Source organism: Eublepharis macularius, chromosome 17, assembly GCF_028583425.1.
Source record: "Eublepharis macularius isolate TG4126 chromosome 17, MPM_Emac_v1.0, whole genome shotgun sequence".
In the NCBI taxonomy this organism is placed as follows: domain Eukaryota; kingdom Metazoa; phylum Chordata; class Lepidosauria; order Squamata; family Eublepharidae; genus Eublepharis; species Eublepharis macularius.
Window position 1 is genome coordinate 28,146,530 of NC_072806.1, and position 22,716 is coordinate 28,169,245.

The 22,716-nt window shown below is 50.3% G+C and overlaps 2 protein-coding genes across 2 annotated transcripts in view; both read right to left on the reverse strand.

Annotated features, from left to right (window-relative positions):
* Window positions 1-171: 171 nt before the first annotated feature.
* Window positions 172-13,077, reverse strand: RSKR (ribosomal protein S6 kinase related). The gene is made up of 12 exons (XM_055001844.1): window positions 13,033-13,077; window positions 12,575-12,784; window positions 12,414-12,497; window positions 12,270-12,338; window positions 8,533-8,602; window positions 8,032-8,139; window positions 5,541-5,581; window positions 5,245-5,272; window positions 3,394-3,483; window positions 3,213-3,301; window positions 2,686-2,796; window positions 172-1,518 (listed from the first exon to the last, which is right to left on the reverse strand). The coding sequence occupies exons 1-12, from the start codon at window positions 13,075-13,077 to the stop codon at window positions 1,297-1,299; spliced, it is 1,167 nt and encodes a 388-aa protein (XP_054857819.1). The 3' UTR covers window positions 172-1,296.
* A 3,688-nt stretch (window positions 13,078-16,765) lies between these two features.
* The window catches only part of BLTP2 (bridge-like lipid transfer protein family member 2), a 30,900-nt gene continuing 24,949 nt past the window's right edge, over window positions 16,766-22,716 (reverse strand). Inside the window, exons 30-39 of the mRNA XM_055001475.1 lie at window positions 22,291-22,446; window positions 22,052-22,173; window positions 21,259-21,439; window positions 21,089-21,175; window positions 20,550-20,660; window positions 20,313-20,448; window positions 19,535-19,659; window positions 18,718-18,819; window positions 18,265-18,399; window positions 16,766-17,279 (exon numbers count right to left, since the gene is read on the reverse strand). Of these exons, the coding sequence (XP_054857450.1) occupies window positions 17,097-17,279; window positions 18,265-18,399; window positions 18,718-18,819; window positions 19,535-19,659; window positions 20,313-20,448; window positions 20,550-20,660; window positions 21,089-21,175; window positions 21,259-21,439; window positions 22,052-22,173; window positions 22,291-22,446 (1,338 nt within the window). The 3' untranslated portion in view covers window positions 16,766-17,096. The remainder of the gene's footprint in view (window positions 17,280-18,264; window positions 18,400-18,717; window positions 18,820-19,534; window positions 19,660-20,312; window positions 20,449-20,549; window positions 20,661-21,088; window positions 21,176-21,258; window positions 21,440-22,051; window positions 22,174-22,290; window positions 22,447-22,716) is intronic.

Below are 22,716 nucleotides of genomic sequence, written 5' to 3' on the forward strand. Positions count from 1 at the left end.
TTCTTCGGAGGGTGGACTGTATGACATTATACTCTGCTGAGGTCTCTCCCTAGGTTCCATCCCCAAATCTCCAGGAATTTCCCAAGTCTAAATTGCAGGCTTGGGGACTACCACGTGCCCCCTGAAAACACTCTGTGGCTGTATAGAGACAGAACAGATTTATTGCTTGCTTGCATAAAGCACAGAAAAGACAGTCAAGCTGCTGAAGCAGCAGTGCCAATCCTGGTTGGGGGAAGAATAATCAAACCTGACCCTCTCCATCAGGGGTGGGGGTGGGGTTTGGCACAGAACGTAACATGAAAAGGGAAGGGAAGGAGCCTGTCCTAGCAAACACACAACTTTGTCTTGTACAAAAAGAAAAATGAAAAACAATTACTGCCAATTAGGTTATCATAGGAAAATGCAAACTTCAGGGTTTCATAGGCCTCTTCAGCATTAGACAGAAGTGGGAAAAATACTCCCGATATGCCTTCCTCTTCCACTCACGGAGGGATTCTGTGAAATTCAGGCCTGCACGTGGTCTCTCTCCAACCTATGCTGTGTTGCTTCCTTTGCATCTAGGATTGCCAGCCTCCAGGTGGTGACTGGAGATCTCCTGGAATTACAATTGATCTCCAGGTGACAGAGATCTGTTCCCCTGGAGAAAATTGCTGCTTTGGAAGATGGACTGTATAGCATTACACCCTACTGAGGTCCTTCCCCTCCCCAAACCCCACCCTCTCCAGGCTCCACCCCCAAAATCTCCAGGAATTTCCCAACCTGGACTGCATCTGACTGCCATGGGGCCCACTGTCACCAGTTATTAGCAAGATGCTGGTGGAGGGACCTGATCCAGCACCCCTGCTAGTGAAGGGAGCATGCCTGGCAGACATCCCCGAGATCCTTTGTGGTTTGCTGCCCCAGAAACCATCCTGGAAGAAGCACTTCCTGCAGAGATGTTGCTAAGAGGTTGCAAGGAGAGGCCATCAGCTACTAATGCCTCCCGCCTCTTCCTCCACCCCTGCTTCCACACCCCGACTCCCTCATTTCTTCCTTCCTCTCCTCTCCAAGCATCATTAAGCACAGATTCTTGCATGAGAGCCTGGGAAGCCCTCCCGCCTTGCCGCACTGTCTTTAAAGATGGCTGGGAACGAAGACAAAAACGGACCCTAGCCTAGCTGCCCTGGGCAGAGATAAGGACACAGTCCGTGGGTCTCCCAGCTGATCCTCCACTGGTTTCCTGAGAACTGGGTGCTGCCTGTCCGGATAGCCACGGCCTACCAGAGCCTCCAGCCCCTCTTCCCCTACACAGTGGCCTCAGCCAGGCCAAGGCTGGTTCACAGGGCTCAAGAGGTCACAGTCAAAATCTGAAAAGGCCACAGTGTCCAGAACCGGGTCCTTGGCTTGCCGCAAGCCCAGCACAAAATCCACCGGCTGCTTCTGCAAGAGTTCAGCGTCAAAGGTCATTCCGTGGAAGAAGAGGTGGCTCCTGAAGTGGTGGGGGTAGCGCAGGCGGCGCTGTGGATCCTTGCACAGGAGCTGGAAGCAGAGGAGAACACCGATTATACGGGCCTGCATGCAAGGAGGCAGCGGCTCATCTTGTGGCTGAAGTGGCTCTAAAAGAGTCGCGTGACCGGCTTGCCAGCAGCCAGCAATCAGCTTATGTTGAGGTCAGAGGACGGTCTGTTCTCAGAAGTACTTAATGACTGGGGTGCTCTTTCCTCCAGCTGCTTTCAGCTAGTGGGAGGTGTCGGGTCTGGAGCTGGGCACAGAAGCCCAGGCAAGCCTGGAGAACTGCAAGGAAGCTGATGCAGCAGGGGCATCCCTGGCCCCAGGACGAGCTAATCTGGCTTCTGCTCGACTGGCTGGTTTGCCAAGCATGAAAATGCAGCATCCTCTCTCGTCTGTCCGTAAGAGGCCCAATGCCTTAGCGCTGTCTGTGCTCAGAGAGGGGAAATGTTGAGGGAACGTCTTCCCAGCCTCACATCTCAAGATGTGTTTTGGGACCCTTTCCTATTTCCGTGCATTAAAACCCAGAACAAGGCCAAAGGGCTTTTGGCCCGTGGCTTGCAGCCAGGGGCTGCTGGGCAAGCTGACCTCTGGATGTGGCTCTCTGCTTCTTCTTTGTTGTTATTTATTTCAATCAGTTACTTTTTAAGCCAGTTCTAGGGCCTACGGGAGCAAAAAGCAGGACAGCAATTTAAATTATGTACACTTCTCACCCCTCAAGGAAACAGAGATTGCTGAGCGATACGCACCTTCCAGTTCCACAAATTCTGCATCCCAGCACTGCTATGCATCTACCAAACTGGGGGAAAAACTTGCACCTGCCAGTTTGGTGCAGTGGTCAAAAGCGGCAGGACTCTAATCTGGAGAACCAGGTTTGATTCCCCACTCCTCTGCTTGGGTCAGTCACACCTCTCCTGGGGCTCTCTCAGCCCCACCCACCTCACAGGGTGATTGTCATGAGGATAACAATGACACACTTTGTAAACCGCTCTGGTGTTAAGTTGTCCCGAAGGGCAGTATATAAATCAAATGTTGCTGTTGTTGTTATCAATACAATTATAACCTCTTCTATCCATTAGGTCTGCTCACCTGAAGATATTTCAAAACATGCAGGTGTGGGGCAATGCTGGTTCTGTAATGTTGAAGGGGGGCTCAAATATGCTGAAAAAGCGGGGTAGGGGAGCATAAAAAACTTACCTCGCTGAGCAGCAGACGCAGGCCGAGGCTGAGAGTGAGTGGCATGGTGTAGCTGCAGTCTTGCACACTGCGGAGCATGGCCCTGTGGTCGCTTTCTGGGGCAACTGGGAACTGAAGGGGGGAAGTAGACAGTTGTAATGTTTTCTCTCTCACTTGACATAAGACAGAACTAAGGGTGAACCTGCCCTGCTCCCCTCAAAACCCCTGACCAGCAGCAGGTGCAGGAACCCTCTTCACATAGCTTATGGAACTCACTGCCACAAGAGATGCCAACAGCCATTCGTTTAGATGGTTTTTAAAAGGGATTACTTAAAGGTGTGTGGGAGTTCCGTTAACAGCTGTTAGCCGTGACAGCTAAACAGAACCTCCGTATTCAGCTGCCATCTATCTGCCATAAGCTGGGAAACAATTATCCCCATCCTGCCCCTATTTGTGACATCCCAGGATCATATGGCAGGCTCCCGCAAGTTGCTGGAGGAGCACAGTGGCCTTTTTCTATTCCTGCAGAGAAGTGCCCCTGTACTCACCTTCCCATTGGCCAGGGCAAAGAGTAGAACACCCAGAGACCACCAATCCGCAGCGTGAGCATAAGGACCCCCGCTCAGTACTTCGGGGGCTGCCAGGAAAAAAGCAGAGGGAGGTCATAACCCCGGCAGTAGCTACCAAGCCCATTCCTCTCAACCGGGGCCATATTCTTCCTAGACCTACCCATGTATTGGAGGGTGCCACAGATGGTGTAGGCCCTCTTGCCCCAAGGCAGATGGCAGGAAAGGCCAAAGTCAGTCAGCTTCAAGTGCCCTGAGGGTGAAGAAGAAGATGACATGAACCCAGTGGGACCCACCAAGAAAGGAACACAATCACGTAACCTATTATGCGAGAAGCACATACAGAGACGGCAACATGAGGTGAAACTCTGTAAGTTGGATACCTCATGCAACATCTTAAATTCACCAACAACAATTGTAAGAGTGGCTGCCAAGTGTTTTCTTCACTCTGTCCTGAAAAGATAATTGAGTTCTCCTCAGGGAGGGAGAGAGAGAAAATGCCATTTGCTGTCTTTGTGTTTTCTGTGGAATGTAACCATTTTACAGCCTGTTGCTCATAAAAAAGGGAGGGTGTCTCTGGATACCACCATCAGTTCTGCATCTTCTGCTTATAGCACAGCACAGATTACACAAGGATTTCATGTCACGTCCTAAAGCTTTTTCTTTTTCCTATTTTTTATTTACTTGTAACATCCAGCCTGAAGAAGAGAAGTGTTCTAGAGAATTTGAAAACTTGTACACGGTTACGTGCCATTTGGTTGGTCCTGAAAGAAAGTATGACATGGACTGCATTCTGGGGCTTTGTATTTTTCTTTTGGACCAGCACAGAGGACAACTCCCATTTCCCAATCTGGCAGAGATGCCTCCCCCTGCCCGTTCCCCCACCCCCAACAAGCAAAAACTCCTAGGAAAGTCAAGACCCCAAATGTCCAGCCAGTGCTGAGAGATGGCAGAGAGTGCCCTCAAGTCACAGCTGACTTATGGTGATCCTTGGCAGGGTTTTCATGGCAAGAGAATAACAGAGGTGGTTTGCCATTGCCTGCCTCTGCAACCCTGGTCTTCCTTGGAGGTCTCCCATCCAACTACTAGCCATGGTAGACCTGAGATCTGACAAGATCAGGCTCACCTGAACCAGGTATTCCTCTCCCCCGTATACAAAAACACACAGGCACAGAGTCCACGAAAAGCAGCCATGTTTCCATGCTCCAGCCTTATTGTCACTACTGGACAATTCTCTTCTTTTGCCATTAGGCAACACAGTGAAAGGGGAAGGGGAGAGGCAAAGTGTTGAAACATTTCAGAAACAGCCCAAAGCCATGTGAACACAGCCCATGGCAATCTTCCTAGACTGCTTATCCACACGGATTTTGCTGCAAATATCAAACACTCAAAATGGATACATCACTGTAACTAGAGGGGTAGATGTGTTAATCCAGATGCACCGTAAAGGCTAACAAAATTTATTCCAGCATAACCTTTCATGTACTTCATCAGATGATCTGACTAATAGATGTACTCTTCATATGCATTTGATGAAGTAAGCTCTGACTCGTGAAACCAAATTTTGTGAGCATAAAAACTTTTTAAAAGTCCTTGGTGGGGAATGTTTTCTCCCAATTTTCTGGGTTTTTGTCCTGAGCATTTGCATCTCTTGGTAGATCTTACCCAGAGCCACCACAGTTCAAGCTCCACATGGAGCTAGCTATAGGACAGCCCTGGAAGGGCTCCTGGACTAGCTGAGGTTTTGCACCATCAAACAGGATCACTTTGGATGGGCAGCTTGTCCTCATTGGTTGCCCCACACACCAATGCCAGCATAATGCTGCACCACCAAGAACCCTGGCATATCTTAAAAGCATCCCACTGAGGCATACCTGAAAGAAAAACTCAAGCGCACTTCCTGCCAAGATTACACAGCTTCCCTAATGTCTGGCCCAGAATTTATGCTCTCTAGATAGAAAATTGCAGGTTTCCCCCCTCTCTCTTCCATCCCCACCAACTATGAAGAACGTACCTCTTTCATCCAGGAGTATATTTTCCATCTGCAAAAGAAAAAAAAAGCCAAAAATAAGGCAAGGCCACCCAGCCTAAGCCACTCTGTGCCCGGCCCCTCACTGCAGGCTGCTCAAATTTCTTCTGTCTGGGCAAGACACAGCTGACCCCTGGGAGGGGGGAAATGTGGGCAATGAGAAGGGCTACTTGGGCAAATGCCTTCCAGGAGAGAGAACAAACCGATATGGAATAAAAGGCTCTACTCCAGAGGAGGATAAGCAACATCACCACCCCGGGGAAAGGAAATATGCTTTGTACCTTGACATCACGGTGCACAATGCCCAGGTTGTGAAGATATCCTATGGGAAGAGGGGGAAAGAATATAAATTATACAAGCTGGGGACCCCAGAGGACTCCCAAGAAGGGGAAATCTCATTCTCACTTCTGGTGGTCTTTATTTCTTTTCCTCTTCTTCCCACCCCTCTTGAAGACCCTTCCCTATGCCATCTCCCCCTCTGCTTCCTTTCTCCCCCTCCCTCATCACCCACCCTCACAGCTTCTTTTTGTTTGCTTGCCATTGGAGACTTCTTGCCCAGCTGCCCACCGAGTTTTTCTTGCCCCCCCCACTTCCTCTCCACTCCCTGCTCCTCATGTTCTTTCCCACCTTCCAAGTCCCCTTGCCCATCTAGCCAGCTATTAATTCCATCTGTTCTCTTCCTTCCCCACTCCCATCATGTGATTCTCTTCTCTCTTGCTTCTTCCCTCCTTCTTTCTTCTGTTCATCTCCCTTGTGAGTTGTTATACAAAAACAGCACCTAAAGATTCTGTTCCACTGCAGCATTTATGCATGCATTCTTCCATTTGGGAAAGCAGAGACAATCCCGTGTAAATTTACTAATCAGCATAAATATATCAGCCAAGGATCAAATATAAAGTATTTAATCATAATCCACACAACTTAAGTTCACAGTGGTGCTTTTTGATACACAACTACATTATTATAAGAACTCAAACCCACAGTGGGAGCAATAATTCATACAAATGCTACAATATTACAGACCTTAAAATATAATTATAAAGTGCTAGTGCTAAAGTGCCTACTAATTATATTATGCGTCCCTTATAAAGTGCAAATACAAGCTTAGCACAACACAATTACACAATATATAGGTCATAAGCACTATGTATCCACACGGGGAAGAGTTCAAGAAATATTTACTCCAGTGGAGACCACTCCAGGTGGCTGTGACAGGTTCCAGAAATGTTGATATCTGTCCTCTAACGGGTTGTCTAGATCATATTTGGTATCCATTTGCACATTTGCAATAATATAATTAGTAGGCACTTTAGCACTAGTACTTTATAATTATATTTTAAGGTCTGTAATAATGTAGCACTTGTATGTATTGCTCCAACTGTGGGTTTGAGTTCTTATAAGGTTGTAGTTGTGTATTAAGCTCTACTGTGTACTTAAGTTGCGTGGATTATGATTGAATACTTTATATTTGTACCTTGACTGATATATTTATGCTGATTAGTATGTTTACACGGGATTTTCTCTACTTTTGTAAGTTTTTTACCGTGTTACTCTCTGTATTGTGATATTCTTCCATTTGGGAGCAGGGATTTTTAACGCCCCATTTTAAAACAGTTTTCAAAATTTCCTGCAAATCTGGGAGATCCCCCAGGTATGCAAAGACATCTGCCCTAGTATTGGGTAGTCTAATTTTGCACTTTCGTATTGGCAAGGTGGAAACACACTTGCAAATTAAATACCATAATAAATATAAGACAAATCCTTATCCCCCTTTTTTTCAACTGACCTGGCCCATTTGGAGCCAGCAGATTTGGCAGCTGTTCCAAGGACTTCAGAATGGCTCTGCTTGACAAATGCACCAAAGAGACAAGCCAATGGAGTCTGGTGATTATCTATGCTCCAAACCGCTATTTAACACTAGCCTTAAGTTGCACCTGCGGGACGTAGAAAGGATTGCTATCCAAATCCCTCCTTGCATCAATCACCCACGTGCTCCTTCATCTTGGACTTAGGCCAATGCAGTAATAGGATTACATTACACTGCTAGAACGGCTATGTTGGCGGCACACTTCTTGGCAAAACTGGGGCACAACAAGGAGGGGCAGGGCTTGATCAGCATCCTGTAATACTCAGAGACCAGTCATTCCCTCCAACACACCCTAGCAAAACAGGTGCTGGTAGCTGCAATCACTCCCGGACTGCAACAGGGAACCCTTCTCCCTACCACTGGAGATAGGATTTAAAATCAAGGCCTTATTCACATGCGTCAGTGGCAGAACAGCCCGTGCGACTTCAAACTGGGGAGTGGATTCCAGTTCTGAATGCCCTTTGCACAAGAAATTCTCCCTCCAATAGTAAAGAGTCCAGTAGTACCTTTAAGACTAACCAACTTTGTTGTAGAATAAGCTTTCGAGAACCACAGCTCTCTTCATCAGATGCATCTGACGAAGAGAGCTGTGGTTCTTGAAAGCTTATGCTACAATAAAGCTGGTTAGTCTTAAAGGTGCTACTGGACGCTTTACTATTTTGCAACTACAGATTAACAGGGCTAACGCCTCTGGATCCCCCCAACAGAAAACCAACAGTGTAATGAAGCAAAGGTTTCCCCCTTCACATCTGTTGGGCTGCAGTTAATCTCACTGTGCTCCTCAAATTAGATTGCAGGCAGGAGTCCTGATCAGGCCTGGCTCCAGCTTGTCCTAACCTCCCCCCCTCCACGTCTTCCTCAAGGCTCATTTCACTGAGGCGGGCCGGGAAACCCTGTGCACGCACCTAGCACCAGAACCAGCTCTGTGGCAAACAAACGGATATCGCCTTCAGCAAGAGGGCCTGCAGACTTCCAGAAGGTATAAAGGTCTCCTGTACTGCAATACGTGCACACTGGTGGGGGAGAAAAGAAGAGACAGATGTTATTTCTGGAGCTCCTACAGATCTCGCTAATTTCTGTCTTCCCAGTGTGAGCGTGCAGACCGTTGTGTTCTTTAAGGCACCCCTACCCTGTTACTAAAGGCTAAAGGAAATTAAAAAAAGGGGCAATCTGCTGGGATTTGAGGCCTGTCTGCCTGTAGAAGGGAAGCCCCTGGATTCCTGTTCTCACTGGAGGGAGAGAGAACAAACTGCTCCTAATCCACAGAGAAGGTGATGGGGAGGGGGAGGATGCCAGCACCATTCTAGGAGAAGTAAACACCAGTCACGTGAGCGGGCAGAGAAGGCACAAGCACGCCGCGCGGTTGGGGGGGGGTCTCTACTCTAAGCAGATGAGAGATCACTCACTAATGAAGAGATGGCGCTGCCCCTGCCAGCTGTCCCCTAAGCAGTGGACAAACGGGTGGCTCACCTGCTTCTAGGGAACAAAAGAAACGGCCGGGATGAGTCGGGGAGGTGGAGAGGAGGGACAGGGGCTCAGTGGCAAGATAGGGATCAAAGAGACATTCCTTATCCCGCCCTCCATACCCTCCAAAGCAACATGTCAACTGACTGCAACATGGACAAGAATTCTGATGAAAGGAAAGAAACAGAGAAAGCATTCAAGTGAAACTTTAAAAACATTTATGTGAAATTTCTAGAGGTGGGAAGAGGGGTAGCTACACTCCTATATTGTCACTCGGTTTTGTCCATGAATGAATGAATGAATGAATGAATCTATCTATCGATCGATCGATCGATCGATCTATTAATCAAATGCCTTTCTCAATGGGACTTGAGGCAGATTACGCAGGATAAATTAACAGGATTGGACATCTAATAAGCAGTGCAACAGGATTTGGATTGCAGAAAATGGGAAGCAACCAGAAATGGAACTGAAGCAAAATATAAATATTAACACAACACATGTAAAAAATGCAGAATGTATATAGTAGTATCTAACCTATAGCAGCAGACAGTACAAACAATATACGTAGACCACACTCCTTAACTCTTTACTCAAGTCTTTCAGAAAACGTTTTATTAATAGTACAGCCTTGTATATAAATGCCCTCCTGATTAATTCACTGTGCATTGTTTGCCGAAAAGCGGGAGCCTTCTTGAGCTCATCAGGCAGGCTATACCATAAACGCTACTGCTAGCAAAGCTAGTTAATGCAGCTGCAAAAAATGTCCTCTACAGAGTGGGAATACACATGGTGTATTTCCTGGGGACACTCAAATGTAGGATTTTGTGTGTGGTCCTTAATTCACATGCAGGCTGTTTTTGCTTGGTGCATGTACATGCCGCTTTCACAGAGTGTGATTGCATCTGTGAGTGAGTCTGGAGGGCAAAGTGCCAATTCAGCTCTGTTTTTGCTGCAAGAACAAGTACTGTAGGCACCTTTGACTTGCCCATTTTCATTTCTTTAAGGTGTGAGAAAGTGTCAAGATCTGCATTTCAATGAATGGATGTGTGAGGTGGGGGAAACTGAGATACTTTTAGCAGTCCAGGAGGAACTAATATCGAATGCATGAATGTATTTTCACAGCGTAAACTGGAGTGTGACTTGTGTGAGCAAGTGCATGGGAAGTTGGAGGGGGGACACGTGAAATGAGGTTCACTTGAGCGCCCCTAGGTACTTAAGTGTATTTCCACATTCAGTCAAGCCCTGAAGATGGCCCCCTACCTTGACATGGCTGATCTGGCCACCTGAATCCACAATAGGGCAACATCAAGAATTGACTACTGTAATGCACTCTACATAGGTCTCTTCTCAGAGTCAACTGGGAGACTCCAATTGGAGCAGAATGCCACATTTTGATCACTATCAGGAGCTAAGCAGAACATGCCAATTACTCCTATTCTACAGTCACTACCCATTAATTACAAGGCGAAGTTCAAGGTTTTGGTTGTCACATACAGGCCCTTCATCGTATTAGTCCCTCTTATTTACAGGGCCACCTCTCTCCCTATGCTCCACCACAGCAGTTTTACTCATCTGAACAGAACTTCTGCAGCTGCCACCCTGCAGATGGGCAAATCAACAATATACGTGCATTCTCTGCAGAGGAGCCCAATCTTATGGAATTGCCTGCCCGAAGAGGCCATGAAAGCTTCCTAGCTTTCCACAAACTGCAAAACTGATATATTCTGTAGGATTTTCTTAGAGAGGTAATAGGACTGTGCTGTAAGGAAATGTTTCAAATACAGGGATAGGTCTGTAGACTGTACTACTATCTACTCCCTATATGTATGCTCCAACTGGATAGATCCACATTTCTTTAATATGTCATATCAAACTTTTTCCAAGTTTCTGCTATCCTTACCCTATTGTGTTATTTAGTGAATGTCCCGGCCATTGATCATATTGACATTCTCCGAGAGAAAGACAGATTACAGATAATGTAAATGAATTTTAAAAGGTGTGGGGGGGTCACAACAAAGAATGCATATATACAGGCTATGCAAAATTAAAATCAGAGGCTGTCCTTGGGTGGAATATGCAAGGGAGTCAGATAGACTCAAAACAGTACTTATAATGCGTATTAATAGAAATACACTGCTGTTTTAATGTAGATGAATTTTTATTGTATTTTAACATGTTGTTATCAGCCCTCAGCCCACCCGCGGGGAGGGCGGAATAGAAATTTGAAATAAATAAAATAAAAATACTGACATTTCTTGAGGGGCGGGGTTGTATTTCTCTTTATTCATCAGGTTTTTACTTGGTCATTCTGCCCATGGATCTCCCCTCCAAGTGAGTTACACTGAGAGCTAAGCTACAAGAGATGAATTATATGAGGAGGAGCACATGAAGGGAGCTGCAATGTTAGCCGGGAAGCTGAGTTTTAAAAGAGATTGGAAGGCTTTGTCAATTTCCTCTCTCTACAGATCACTGTTGGGAAGGTTTATTTCCTCTTCTCCTCTTAGAAGGGGAGGGGAAACTGACAGAGCCTTCCAGAGGCAAAGAGGAAATTGACAAACCCTCTGAGCAGCCATCTCCCTGGCTCTGTAGAGAGGGGAAATTGACAAAGCCTTCGGATCTCTGTTAAAACTCAGCTTCCCAGCTAACATTGCCAACTCCCTTCACATGCTCCTCCTCATGTAATTCATCTCTTGTAGCTTGGCTCTGAGAGTGGGAGGCCAGCCCAAGAGCACATACTAAGCTTTGCTGCTAAGTAAAGACTTGAACTTGAATATCCCCCAGTATTACACTACACTGCCTCTCAGCTAGCGCATCTACAGAACAGGGTGCAGAACTCTGAATTCAGCAGAGTGTGCAGAAACCAGCAATGCAGGAACCTCACTGGGTGAACACCTGAAAAACTGGCTTGTTCAAGACAATTCAGTCCTCTTATCTTTATGTCCTTTAGAACCAGGGGAGAGACTCGGTCCCACAGACCAAAGCTGATTTTCTAACAAGGAGCCAAGCAAAGGAAGTCTACTTCACAAGGGAGCAGAAATGACCACAAAGTTGTGCTCTTTGCCTCTTGACCACTGATTCCTTCCTATTCCCCTCTACAAGACGGGGCAGGAGAATGGAATAAAAGGAGTCCAAAGCCAGGACGAAAATGGCTTCCCTTGAGAAACAAGGCAACAGACAGCGCAATGCTAAGAATTACTCCAGTGTAAGCCCTTTACAGCCCTGACTTGGATAACCCAGGTGAGATCTCATCAGATCTAAGAAGCTAAGCAGCGTTGGTCTTCGTTAGTAATTGGATGGGAGACCTCCAATGAAGACCAGAGTTGCCGAGGCAGGCAATGGCAAACCACTTCAGTTAGTCTCTTGCCATGAAAACCCTGCCAGGGGTTGCCATAAGTCAGCTATGACTTGAGGGCAGTCTCCACCACCAAGCCCTTTACAATCAATGGGCTTAGGCTGGAGCAACTCTGTTTAGGATTGCACTGAGAATCACTTTGGTTAGGATGTCTTAAGTTTAAAAGATAAGTGAAAGAGCCTCAAATACAGTCTACTAGGAATATTTCTCCACATGCCAAGCGAGCCCGGCTGCCCAGCGCAGTGCCTGGGAATAAGCTCCTTTGGGGCGCCTGCTTGTGCCAAGAGACAGTCCCCCCCCCACACACACACACAGAAGACCTACCTGGATGCTGACCTCCTCCTTACACTGCTTCAGACTGTCCCTGCGAAGCACCTCCGTTTTCGGCACCACCTGTGGAAGAAAAGATGCGCGTGAGCTCCGGGCCGAGGGCGGCGAGAGGACAGGCCGAGACGGGACGGGGCTTACCTTGACGGCGAAGAGCCGCTCCTGCCGGCAGTCCAGCACCTTCAGCACCGTCCCGAAGGAGCCTTTGGCCACCAAGCCCAGCACCTGGCGGGAGAAGGCGAGCGGCGTCACGGAGGGGCCCCGTCGCCCCGCCAGAGCCCGGCCCCGAACGGAGCACCCACCTTGAGCTGGCACGGCCCCAGCGGGGGCCGCACGGGGAACTCCGGCAGGAAGAGGGCCACGCCCTGCGGCAGGCCCCGCTCCGGAGCCACCGGCGGCTCCTCCGCCAAAGCCCGCCGCGCCGCCTTCACGCCCAGCAGCGACGCCCTCGAGCCGGCCAGAGCGCTCCTCCAGGCCCGCGCCCACCAGGCGGCGGGCAGCGAGCGGGCGCCCTGCGAAAGGAGGCAGATGACACAGCCGGGGGGAAAGGAAGGAAGCGGGCGAGGAGGGCCCCTCTCCCGCCCTGGAAAGCGCGCCAGGGCCGGGGGGCTTCAGGCGCGCAAGAACCACCCCCGAGGCGCTGCCCGAGCGCCGCCCCCCGTCATTGCGCTCCGGACGTGCTCAGAGGCGCCGCCGTCGCAGCTCGGGCAGTGGACCGGATCGCGGGGCTCCTTCCCGGCTGCGGCGGGCACTGCCTTACCTCCAGCCGGCCCGGCTCGTAGCCGCCGCTCTCCGCGGCTCCCATCGCTGGCTAGCCCCGTCGCGTCTCCCCGTCTCGTCCCGCAATAATTCCTCTTATGTAAAGCACCATAATCCCCTGGAGAACAAGCGGTGCCCGGGCGAGAGCGCCCAGCCCAGCCCCCTCCTGGCCGGGCAGAATTCCCACCTCGTGCGGAGTCCAGGCGCTTCGCTCCTCTGCACGTTTCCTGCGTAAATCAAGAGGCAACTCCCACCCACACACGTGGGACGCAATCCGGCCCAGCAGTCGTGCGCCGTGCCGAAGGAGCCTTCCGCCCCTAGGAAAGCTTGGACCAACGCCGGGCCACCCCAGAGGGATGCCAGCGCCGCTCCGGGAAATTCCTGGAGATTTAGGGGTAAAGCTCGGAGTGGATGGTGTTTGGAACGGAGTGGTGCAAACATATCAGTCCTTGGTCTATAATGCCAGAGGCTCCACCGTCCAAAGTTGCCATTTCCTCCAGGGAGTGGGCTGGAGATGAGCTGCAATTCCAGAGTACCAGGATCTGCCTGGAGGTTGACAACCCTATGCACAGCCCGTTTTCGTTGTTTTTGGCAGGGCAAAGGGCCTTGAGGTGCCCCAAGAAGGCCTTTTAAATTAAATTATGTGCATCTTTCACCATTGCAGGGCAAGGGAGGCAGGTGACACACTGCAGAGGAGACATCAGTTTCAAAAGATGCTTCTGCACATCGCTATATTCCTGATCCTTACTTTTTAAAACTCCTGCCTCTTTTACCAGAGGGATGGGGGGGGCAGGGGGAAGCATCTGAATTGCCTAGAAAGGTATGGAGGCAGCAGCCAGGCAGGCTTGCCTCTTGCTACAGAAAAATAAAGTCTTCCGGAGGATGTAAATAAATGTAAGACAGCAATATGTCTTCTGAACCCCAAAACAGCAACGAGTCTGGTCAGGTGCTTTTCCCTCACTGCCCAGTGATCACTCCTCTACATACCTGCCAGGTTTGAGGACGCAGTTTGTATGAAGATGCAACTTTGGGCATCTCTAGCAGCTAAAGCACTGATGAATAGCCATCTTCCCAACCTTGCTGTGAACCATACTCCCCCAATTGTATGCTACTAAAGAGAGGAATGCAAGTACTACTTAAGTTAACGACTCCTAGTAGGATTATAACCAAATCCCTTTGGCCTGGCTACCTTAATAGTATAGCATAGCAGAAAGAGTTTGGCTTGGTACTCCCAACGTTATCGCTCAATGTGTTTGTGTAGAGGAACAGGGTGAAAGCTCTGGGACAGCTGCTGGCTTCACCCTAAGCTGCTAACATTTCCAGGTAGGCCGCTAAGTGATAAACGAGGCAGGTGGAGATGAGAGATGACACTCTACACATAGATCCAGAGGAGTTAGCTGTGTTAGTCTGTATTGCAAAATAGTAAAGAGTTTATTGTAGCATAAGCTTTCGAGAACCACAGCTCTCGTCAGATGCATCTGACGAAGAGAGCTGTAGTTCTCGAAAGTTTATGCTACAATAAAGTAGGTTAGTCTTAAAGGTGCTACTCTGTGTAGACTCTTTACTAGTCTACACATAGTCACCATCCCTGTGTTTAGTCTATCAAAGCAATCCAAATAGCCCAAGCTTTGCCCAGGCTTGCCAGAGTTCAGAATCTAAGTAAGGCCAGTACTTGGATGGGAAACCACCAAGGAAGACAGAGGTTGCTATGTGGAAGGCGGCAATAGCAAACCACTTCTTGCCTAGAATACCCCACGGATGGGGTTGCCATGAGCTTGTTGCAAATCATGTCTTGCAAATAGCCCTTTGCCTCAAAGCCGTATGACTCTGACCACAGAAGCCATGTGACACAGAACCTAATGGCGTGTACAAGCAGCTATAATGCTGCTATCACAGTTGACATTATGAAGCCGCAGCCCAGGAGTATTAGGTTAACTAGCACCTCGACCCACCCACCCCCAGCGTAGTCTTATGTCCGCTCCATATATATGAGCTGAGGCGGCTGCATGATCCATAATCCAAGCAGCCCACTGCTGGCATTGGAGCCCCAACATAGACTCAGTAAGAAAGGAATCCCAAATTTGAAGGTGGAGAGTGGGAGTTTTACACCACGAGGAAGAATTTGAATTCACACTACGCACGGTACAGAAAACTGAAGGAGCCAGGAATATGGGTGATTCGGTTTTGCTGTACTGTCCCACAGCTGTGAGCCACCTTGAGCAAGGCCTTAGAGAAAGGCAGCATGCACAGTTTCTAAATATCATGGCATCTTCTTTCCCAGACAATGTTCACAGGAAGGGTGTGGCGCTTGCTAAAAAAAAAAAACAGTAAATGAAGTAAGGAGGAAGAATTACCGTCCCGTCCCCCCCCGCCCCCCAAATTGTACACTGTCAGTGCCACCAACCCATTCTGAAGTATATGAAAACTTGGACTGCCCCAGGACACATTTCTGCAAACAGTATACAGAATGTGGACACAGCTAACACCGCATCAGATCACATGGGCAAGCTGCAGGGCTCCCTACCCTTCTTACCGGCAGAACCTGGAAGCAAAGGAGCAGCAGCTGTAGAAGCAACTTCTATTTTTCCTCCATTGGGGAAGGAGGTAATAACGGGACTGTAACCATCCTGTCAGGAAGGGGGAAAACTTAAAACTCACTCAGCTGTGTGGAGCTGCAGGTAAAAGGGGGCACCTTCCACAAGACTCTACCCCAATGTGCATGTTTCCCACTGCATTCGTTGCCAGACTTCAAAATGCCGTTGATGTCCTGGATCTTGTGGCGGAAAGGTCCACTGTTTGGAATACTTAAGGAGGACCCTTTTGAGAGGCCAGCGCCTGCTCCGGCTACAGGCACCCAAAGGCAGCCACAGGCAGCAGAGAATCTTTGCCTTAAGAAGTTACACCCAGTCCAGCCTGGTGGGGGTTAGATGTCAATGCAATCCTGACTTTTCTTACTGATGCATTTGTGTTAAAAGTAAGACCCTGGGAAGGATTCCCTGAAGAGGCCTTTTAAATACCCGCTAACTCATGTGGACGGAGCTCAGAATCCCAGCATCAACAGTCCTGGGGAAGAAGAAGAGTCCAGTAGCACCTATTGTGTGTGTTATGTGCCATCAAATTGTCTCTAACCTATGGTGAGCCTATGAATGAAAGACCTCCAAAACATCCTCTCTTTAACAGACTTGCTTAGATCCTGCAAACTGGACAACGTGGCTTCTTTTATTGAGTCCAGCCATCTCGTTTTAGGTCTTCCTCTTTTCCTGCTGCCTTCCACTATTTCTAGCATAGAATCTTGTCTTCTCATGATGTGACCAAAGTACGATAGCCTTAGTCTTGTCATTTTAGCACCTATAAGACTATCAAAATTTGTGGTAAAGTATGAGCTTTCGTGAGTCACAGCTCACTTCAGTCTGAAGAAGCATGCTGTGACTCACGAAAGCTCATACCCTACTGCAAATTTTGTTAGTCTTACAGGTGCTACTGGACTCTTCTCTACTGCTACAGACAAACAGGGCTATCCATCTTGACCTAGTCCTGGGGAAGACAGCAATGGCATCGGAGAGCAGCACAGGAATTGCACCAGCATCCAGGCAGGGCCTGAAGAATCAAATTCTCACCACCAGCAGCTCCCCCTGAGGCGGCCCAAAGAGCACATGGGGCCGAACTGAACCTGGCCACCGGCTCGCAGGTGCTGCATACTCCAGAGTCTCAGATAATGAAGACCAACAAACAACTCCAAATAATAAACTCTCTTATTTAAACTCTTCTGCTCCCCATTTTCCAACCGACAATGCCTACAGCTGCCCGCCCGCCCAGCCTGCCAAGAGAGGGCTCTGACAGCACCCACAGGCCGGTTGCCTGCCCAGCACATGTGGCTTCAGCTTCAAGGCCAACAGCTGCAGCCAGGCCTGCAATTCCTTGAAGACTGGGAGCAGGCCTGGGCTGAGCCAAGCTTCTTTGAGTGCAGCTGAGTATTTGGCCCCAGGAAGGGACAGTCAGTTACTGGCACGTCCGTTTCTCCCTCCTTCCCTGGCCAGCCGGGGTGGGTGGGGAGGGGTGCAAATCTTATTTGTGCCTGCTGAAAATGGACTTCTTGCCAGGATTCTTTTCGCCGACACTCAATCCGATCAGCAGCCGGGCCTTCTCGTCTTCTTCCTGCTGCTGAACGTGTCCCTCCAGCTTGCTTTCCTGCTTCCCCCGAGACTCTGAGCCAGCGGCTGGCTTGAGACGCAGCTTCTCTTTGATGACCTACAAGGGCAGTCAAGAGCGGACCCGTCAGGGGCATCCAGGAAGGCTGGGGGAAAGCCCAGCTCCAATCCTGCTCCCAAGCACGACTTCAGCCACGTTTCTCGGTTCTGCCATTCTGTGCCCTTTGTATACACACATTAGCATAAGCTGTATGTGCAGGGCTGCAAGGGGTTATTAGTCTTTGAAATGGTGGACAAGGTAAAGGTAGCCCCCTGTGCAAGCACCAAGACATTACGGACCCATGGGGGGAAGCCGCACCACGACGTTTTCTTGGCAGACTTTTTACGGGGTGGTTTGCCATTGCCTTCCCCAGTCATCTACACTTCACCCCCTGGAAACTGGGTACTCATTTTACCGACCTTGGAAGGATGGAAGGCTGAGTCAACCTTGAGCCGTCTACCTGAACCCGGCTTCCGCTAGGATCGAACTCAGGTCGTGAGCAGAGCTTGGACTGCAGTACTGCAGCTGACCACTCTGCGCCACGGGGCTCTTCTTTGAAACGGTACAGAAACATAAATAGCTGCCTTGTGGTCACTGATTCCCCTAAAGCAAAACCCTGCACAGCCGCAGCTCCCCAGAGACTCAAGCAGAGACAGGCCTATCCCCGATCAGTACTGCATCTCAAGTAGGTCCTATTCTTTGCACAGAAATAGCACTTGAACGTTCAGATCCCTACACGACTCTGTAAGGCTCCCATTAGCTCCATGCTGCAGGTGAGGTCCAGAAGGCGGCAGCTGGCTTGAAGCTGGGTATTGAATTCTTGGCAGCAATGAGATTCTAAGCAAGAACATTCCCCCCCCCCTCCAAGTCCTGCCATGCTAAGGATAGCTCTGCCTGCCCTCTGAGCCACGCCTACTGTCTTTCTTCCAGCTGCTGAGCCTTCAGAGATGGCTTGCTACCAGCTCCCCTCCCCTCCCCTCTGCAGTTGGGCCGTTCATTCCCAGGCGCTGCAGCAAAGCCCACCTTCCTCACGCCTCCGTTTTACCTGCGCTACCAAGGCCTTGCGACTGTCCCGCTTCACCGCCATGGCAAAGTCCAGCCACGTCCACGTGTTGTTGTGATATTCCAAGAATGGCAGCACCAAGTTCAGATCCCCCCAGTCCACACTGTTCTTCTCCCCCTGAGGCAGAGATGGGACACAGCAGTTTCAGGCCGGGGCCTGCCCGGACAATCCCACTCCCCACCCCAAGAGCAGAAGGGCCTCGAAAGCAGGAAGGGCAGCAGCATGTACAAGCAGGCTGTAGACAGCCTGACGAGGACGACTGGAACCCCTCCAACTCCGGAGCTGAGAAATGGCCCTAGGATGCAGCAGTCCGGAATGACTAGGTCCATATAGTGCCAAGCACTGTGGAAGCAGCATCTGACACCCATTCAGGATGGAAAAAATAGTTCCACGGAAGTTAGCAGCTCCCCTGCCTCCCCATGACAACTTGCTCACCTTATAGCTGACACAGAGTGGCACCTGTGGGATCTTGATGTAAATGAAAGAGTTGTTCATGGCAGCTCGCTCCTTCATCTTGTCAATGTCATCCACCGGGTGCTGGAGGACAAGAGAGCAGCTAAATGCTGAGTTGTGGGGGGGGTCACATCCCTGCCGGCTGGCCATGCCCCTTCCCGGACCCATGGTGCTCTCTTAAGTTGCACTATGGTCTCAGGCTAGCCAGACTGCCCCAAAGGCCTCGGCACAAGGAAAAGGCTGCCTGCACAGGTAGGTGATTTTCTACGGCCTGCATTGATCCCAGCCAGTACGGTTTACTCTGGCCCGCAGCAGTTTTCCAAGGTCCTGAAGAGAGGTCTTTCGCCCCCCCTCATCTCTGGGTCATTGAACTGGAGATTCCAGTGACTGCACTCGTGTCCTTTTGCAGGCCAAGCAGATGTTCTGCCGCTGAGCCAGAACCCCCTCCCCACATTTTCCCGGCTTAGGTATGTGCTTGTTTCTCCAACCCCGCACCTCCTTGTAAGGTATCCCAGTTTTGCACCATTGCCTCTCCCACCCACATCGCTGCACCTTGTTGCCAGGTAAGTAGAAAACAGGTATTGTGGCAGCTCTCTGCCTCTCCCCCATTTTTCTGTTTGCTTGCAAGATGTACAAACTGTTTGTTTAAGGGTAGGCTGGATTCATAACGAAGTGGCACAAGGTTCAGGTCTCCCCATAATGATTTATGAGAATCCCTCCTCCCACCCCGCCAAGCTCAGCCACCCCAAAGTCTGCCCATTGCCCAGCCTCTACCAACTTACAATTAACAGGCAGTTACCTCGGGCATTTTGCGGAATGAGCGCCGAACCCCTGACGTTCGGTTCAGCCCCTGGGCCATGCCTTTCCCTGCCCCCAGTGAGTCTTCAGAGACCATCAGCTGCCGAGGCTTCACCACCGGCATCCCTGCACAGGGCAAAAAAGGTCCAAGGCTGTCAATCTTCAGCAGGCCCTTTGCCCAGGAGCAGCAAGGTTTCAAAGTCCCTCAATGATGCATAGCAAGAGTTGAAGCTGCTGCAAGGCCCCAGCCTCACAAAGGGACCTCTCACAGGTAGAAGCAGGGACTGCAAAGTGACCAAGCAATCAGAGATGCAGCAGCCAGCCTCCTCTGCAGATGGGTCACATTTGAGCTCACACAAATCATTAATTTCTCTCCGCTAATTAATTTCTCTCTGCTGATTCTTCAGAGGCGGTTTGCTTCCAGCTCCCCCTCACAGCATTTGGGCCATTCATTCTCAGGGGAGAGATCCCCAGCTCACAGTTTGAACAGAGGAGCATAAGAGAGGCCCGGCTGGGTTGGAGCAAAAGATGCATCTTGTTCAGCATCCTGGCCCACACAGTGGCCAACCAGATGCCCGAGATGGCCTAACCAGCTGTATTAGGGAAAAGACCCACTGATGCAAGGTGTTGCTTTTGCAACAGGGTGATTCTTGTGCAAAGATTCTTGTGCCCTTGCTCTGAGTGGGTGTTAAGTCGTCCTGAAGGGCGGTATATAAATCGAATGTTATTATTACTGCTTCGGGGTAAGGGTTGGTATTCTCTATCTCCTGACAGCTCACCCGTTGTCACGAGCTTAGACTTGTCCTCCTCGTCCCCCACCTCCTCCTCTTCTACGTTGCGTCCCGGGAAGAAGAAGCCCATCATCCGCTGGAAGAACTGGTGCGTCAGCTGAATGGTCAGAGGCACCACGTTCACCTGCGAGGACAGCAGCCGCAGTGAAGTCACAGCCTTGCTCTGCAGACTGCATGTGCTGGAGGGACAGGAGGGGTGGGGGCTAAGCTCCCCCCCCTACTCACCTCAAAGTGCTCTTTGATGGAAATGCCGCCCACCGGGGGCCGGACTTTGCTGAAGATGCGCAAAGCCAGCTGACGGCCAGACTGGCATGCGCTCTGAGGCCGCAGCACCACCTGTAAGGCACCATAAGACATGGCAGAGCTTGCAAACCCAAGGAAAAGACTATCAATGACATTTCAAAGTGGCACCACTTCCTAAAGCCCAGAGAGGCTAGCATCACCTGTGAAAGGAAAATCCCTCGGGGCATGCTCGGAGGTACTCTCCTTAGAGAGACCGAGCACATGTTTTACCTGCAGACAGACCCATGCTCAATTCTTGGCACACCCAACTAAAGGGATCTCAGGTGATCAGAAGTATTTTTCCGTGCTAGAGATCCTGGAGAGCACTGTCAGTCCAAGTGACTCATCCTTAGAAAGACCAGGGCCCTGAGCTGCATATGGTAGCTTCAGACGTCCCTGCACATTCTGCCATTCCAGAAGACACCTGGGGCTCCATTCTGGCTCTCAAACCTCTCCCCAGCTTTGATTCCTTTTCAACCAACCTTGTAAACAGCGTTGGGCAGGAGGTTGTTCATGGTGAACCAGCCCAGTTCCAGGAGGTGCTCAGCAGTGTCATCCGATTTGTTCACCTGCAACAGAACAGTCAGGCCTGCCGTGTGCACCTCTCTCCACTCCCGTGGTGCCCTCCCTGCTCCTCCGCACCGGGCACTACCTTGCTGTAGAGGAAACGCTGGAGTTCCAGCTCTGCAATGCCCAGCTGCCCATCCTCTTCCGTGAGGCGCCAACGGGCCTGGGCAAAGTAGAACTCGGTGCGGCGTGCCACGCTGACATCCTCCGGCTGCTTGCGCAGTTCCATCTTGTTAGCTCGTTGAAGCTGGAAGTCTTTAAAGCACCTGCAAAGAGGCCAGTGCCAAAAAGAGAAGCTGGGGGTGGGGAGGGGAGGCAGGTGCACCACTGCAGCTAGGCAAGCTTAATCAGGGAGGGGCTGTGGCTCAGTGGCAGAGCATCTGCTTGGGCATGCAGAAGGTTCCAGGTTCAATCCTCAGCATCTCGAGGTTAAAAATCTGGCAATAGGTGATGGGACAGACCTGTATCTGACACCCTGCGGAGCCGCTGCCAGTTTGAGTAGGTGTTAAAGGTGCTACTGGACTCTTTGATTTTGCTACCACAGACTAACACGGCTAACTCCTCTGCAGTTTGAGTAGGCAGTACTGACTCTGATGGTTTGATTCATGTGTTCATGCGTGTTCAACACAGGCAGAATGCCACCACCCCTGACTCCTTTTAAGCTCCATGCAACTGCAGGCCAGGCTGCATTCCACAGCCTCATGATGCAGGGAGGGGCGCTGACTTGGATTAAACAGATCCAGAGAGCTCTTAAAGAGAAGCCAACCGATTCCTCCAACTGCTGTAAGTAGCAAGGAGGCTAGACTAGATGGTCTCTCTGCCTCTTCTTACGAGCCCCAATCCCAGCCACGCCTGCTTCCTCTGCCCCCTTCTGTTACCTGATGAGAATGTTCAACTCCTCGCTCTCACGCTGCAGTTCCGCCTTTTCCCGGCTCAGCTGCTGCTGCAGCTGCTGATTGAGTTCAAGCAGAGCCTCGTTCCTGCCATCACCCTGCAGGGACTGCCGGGGGAGAGGAAGGAAGCGGTCTCAGAGGTCGTGCCTCTTGCTCCATCCCAACAAAACGGGAGCGGTGGCTACGGTACGGTGGCTCCAGCCCCACCCACCCACCCCGGTCACCTTCATGTTGGAGTACATCTGCTTCTCCAGATGCCGGATCTGAGCCACGTGCTGGCGGACGGCTTCCTGGAGGTGCAAGATGCTGCTGCGCTGCTCCTCGGGGTTGCTGGAGATCTCTAGTTGGAAGCGGACGCGCTGCTTCTTCTCACTGTGCTCCTGGAGGAGGGAGGGAGGGAGGGAGGGCTGGCGTCAGCAAAGGGTGCCGTCTACAGACACTCACTTGTCAATCTTCCACCAAGCCGCTCAAAGCGGTTTAAGTTCCCTTCCCCAAGCAACCCTGCAAGGTAGGTTAAGCTGAGATTCTGTGACTAGCCCGAGGTCATCCAGCAAGGTTCCGTGGCAGAGTGGGGATTCGAACCTGGGTCTTCCAGATCCCCAGGCCACAGATAATATGCACACACCACCCCCTCTTCTCCCACAGAAACA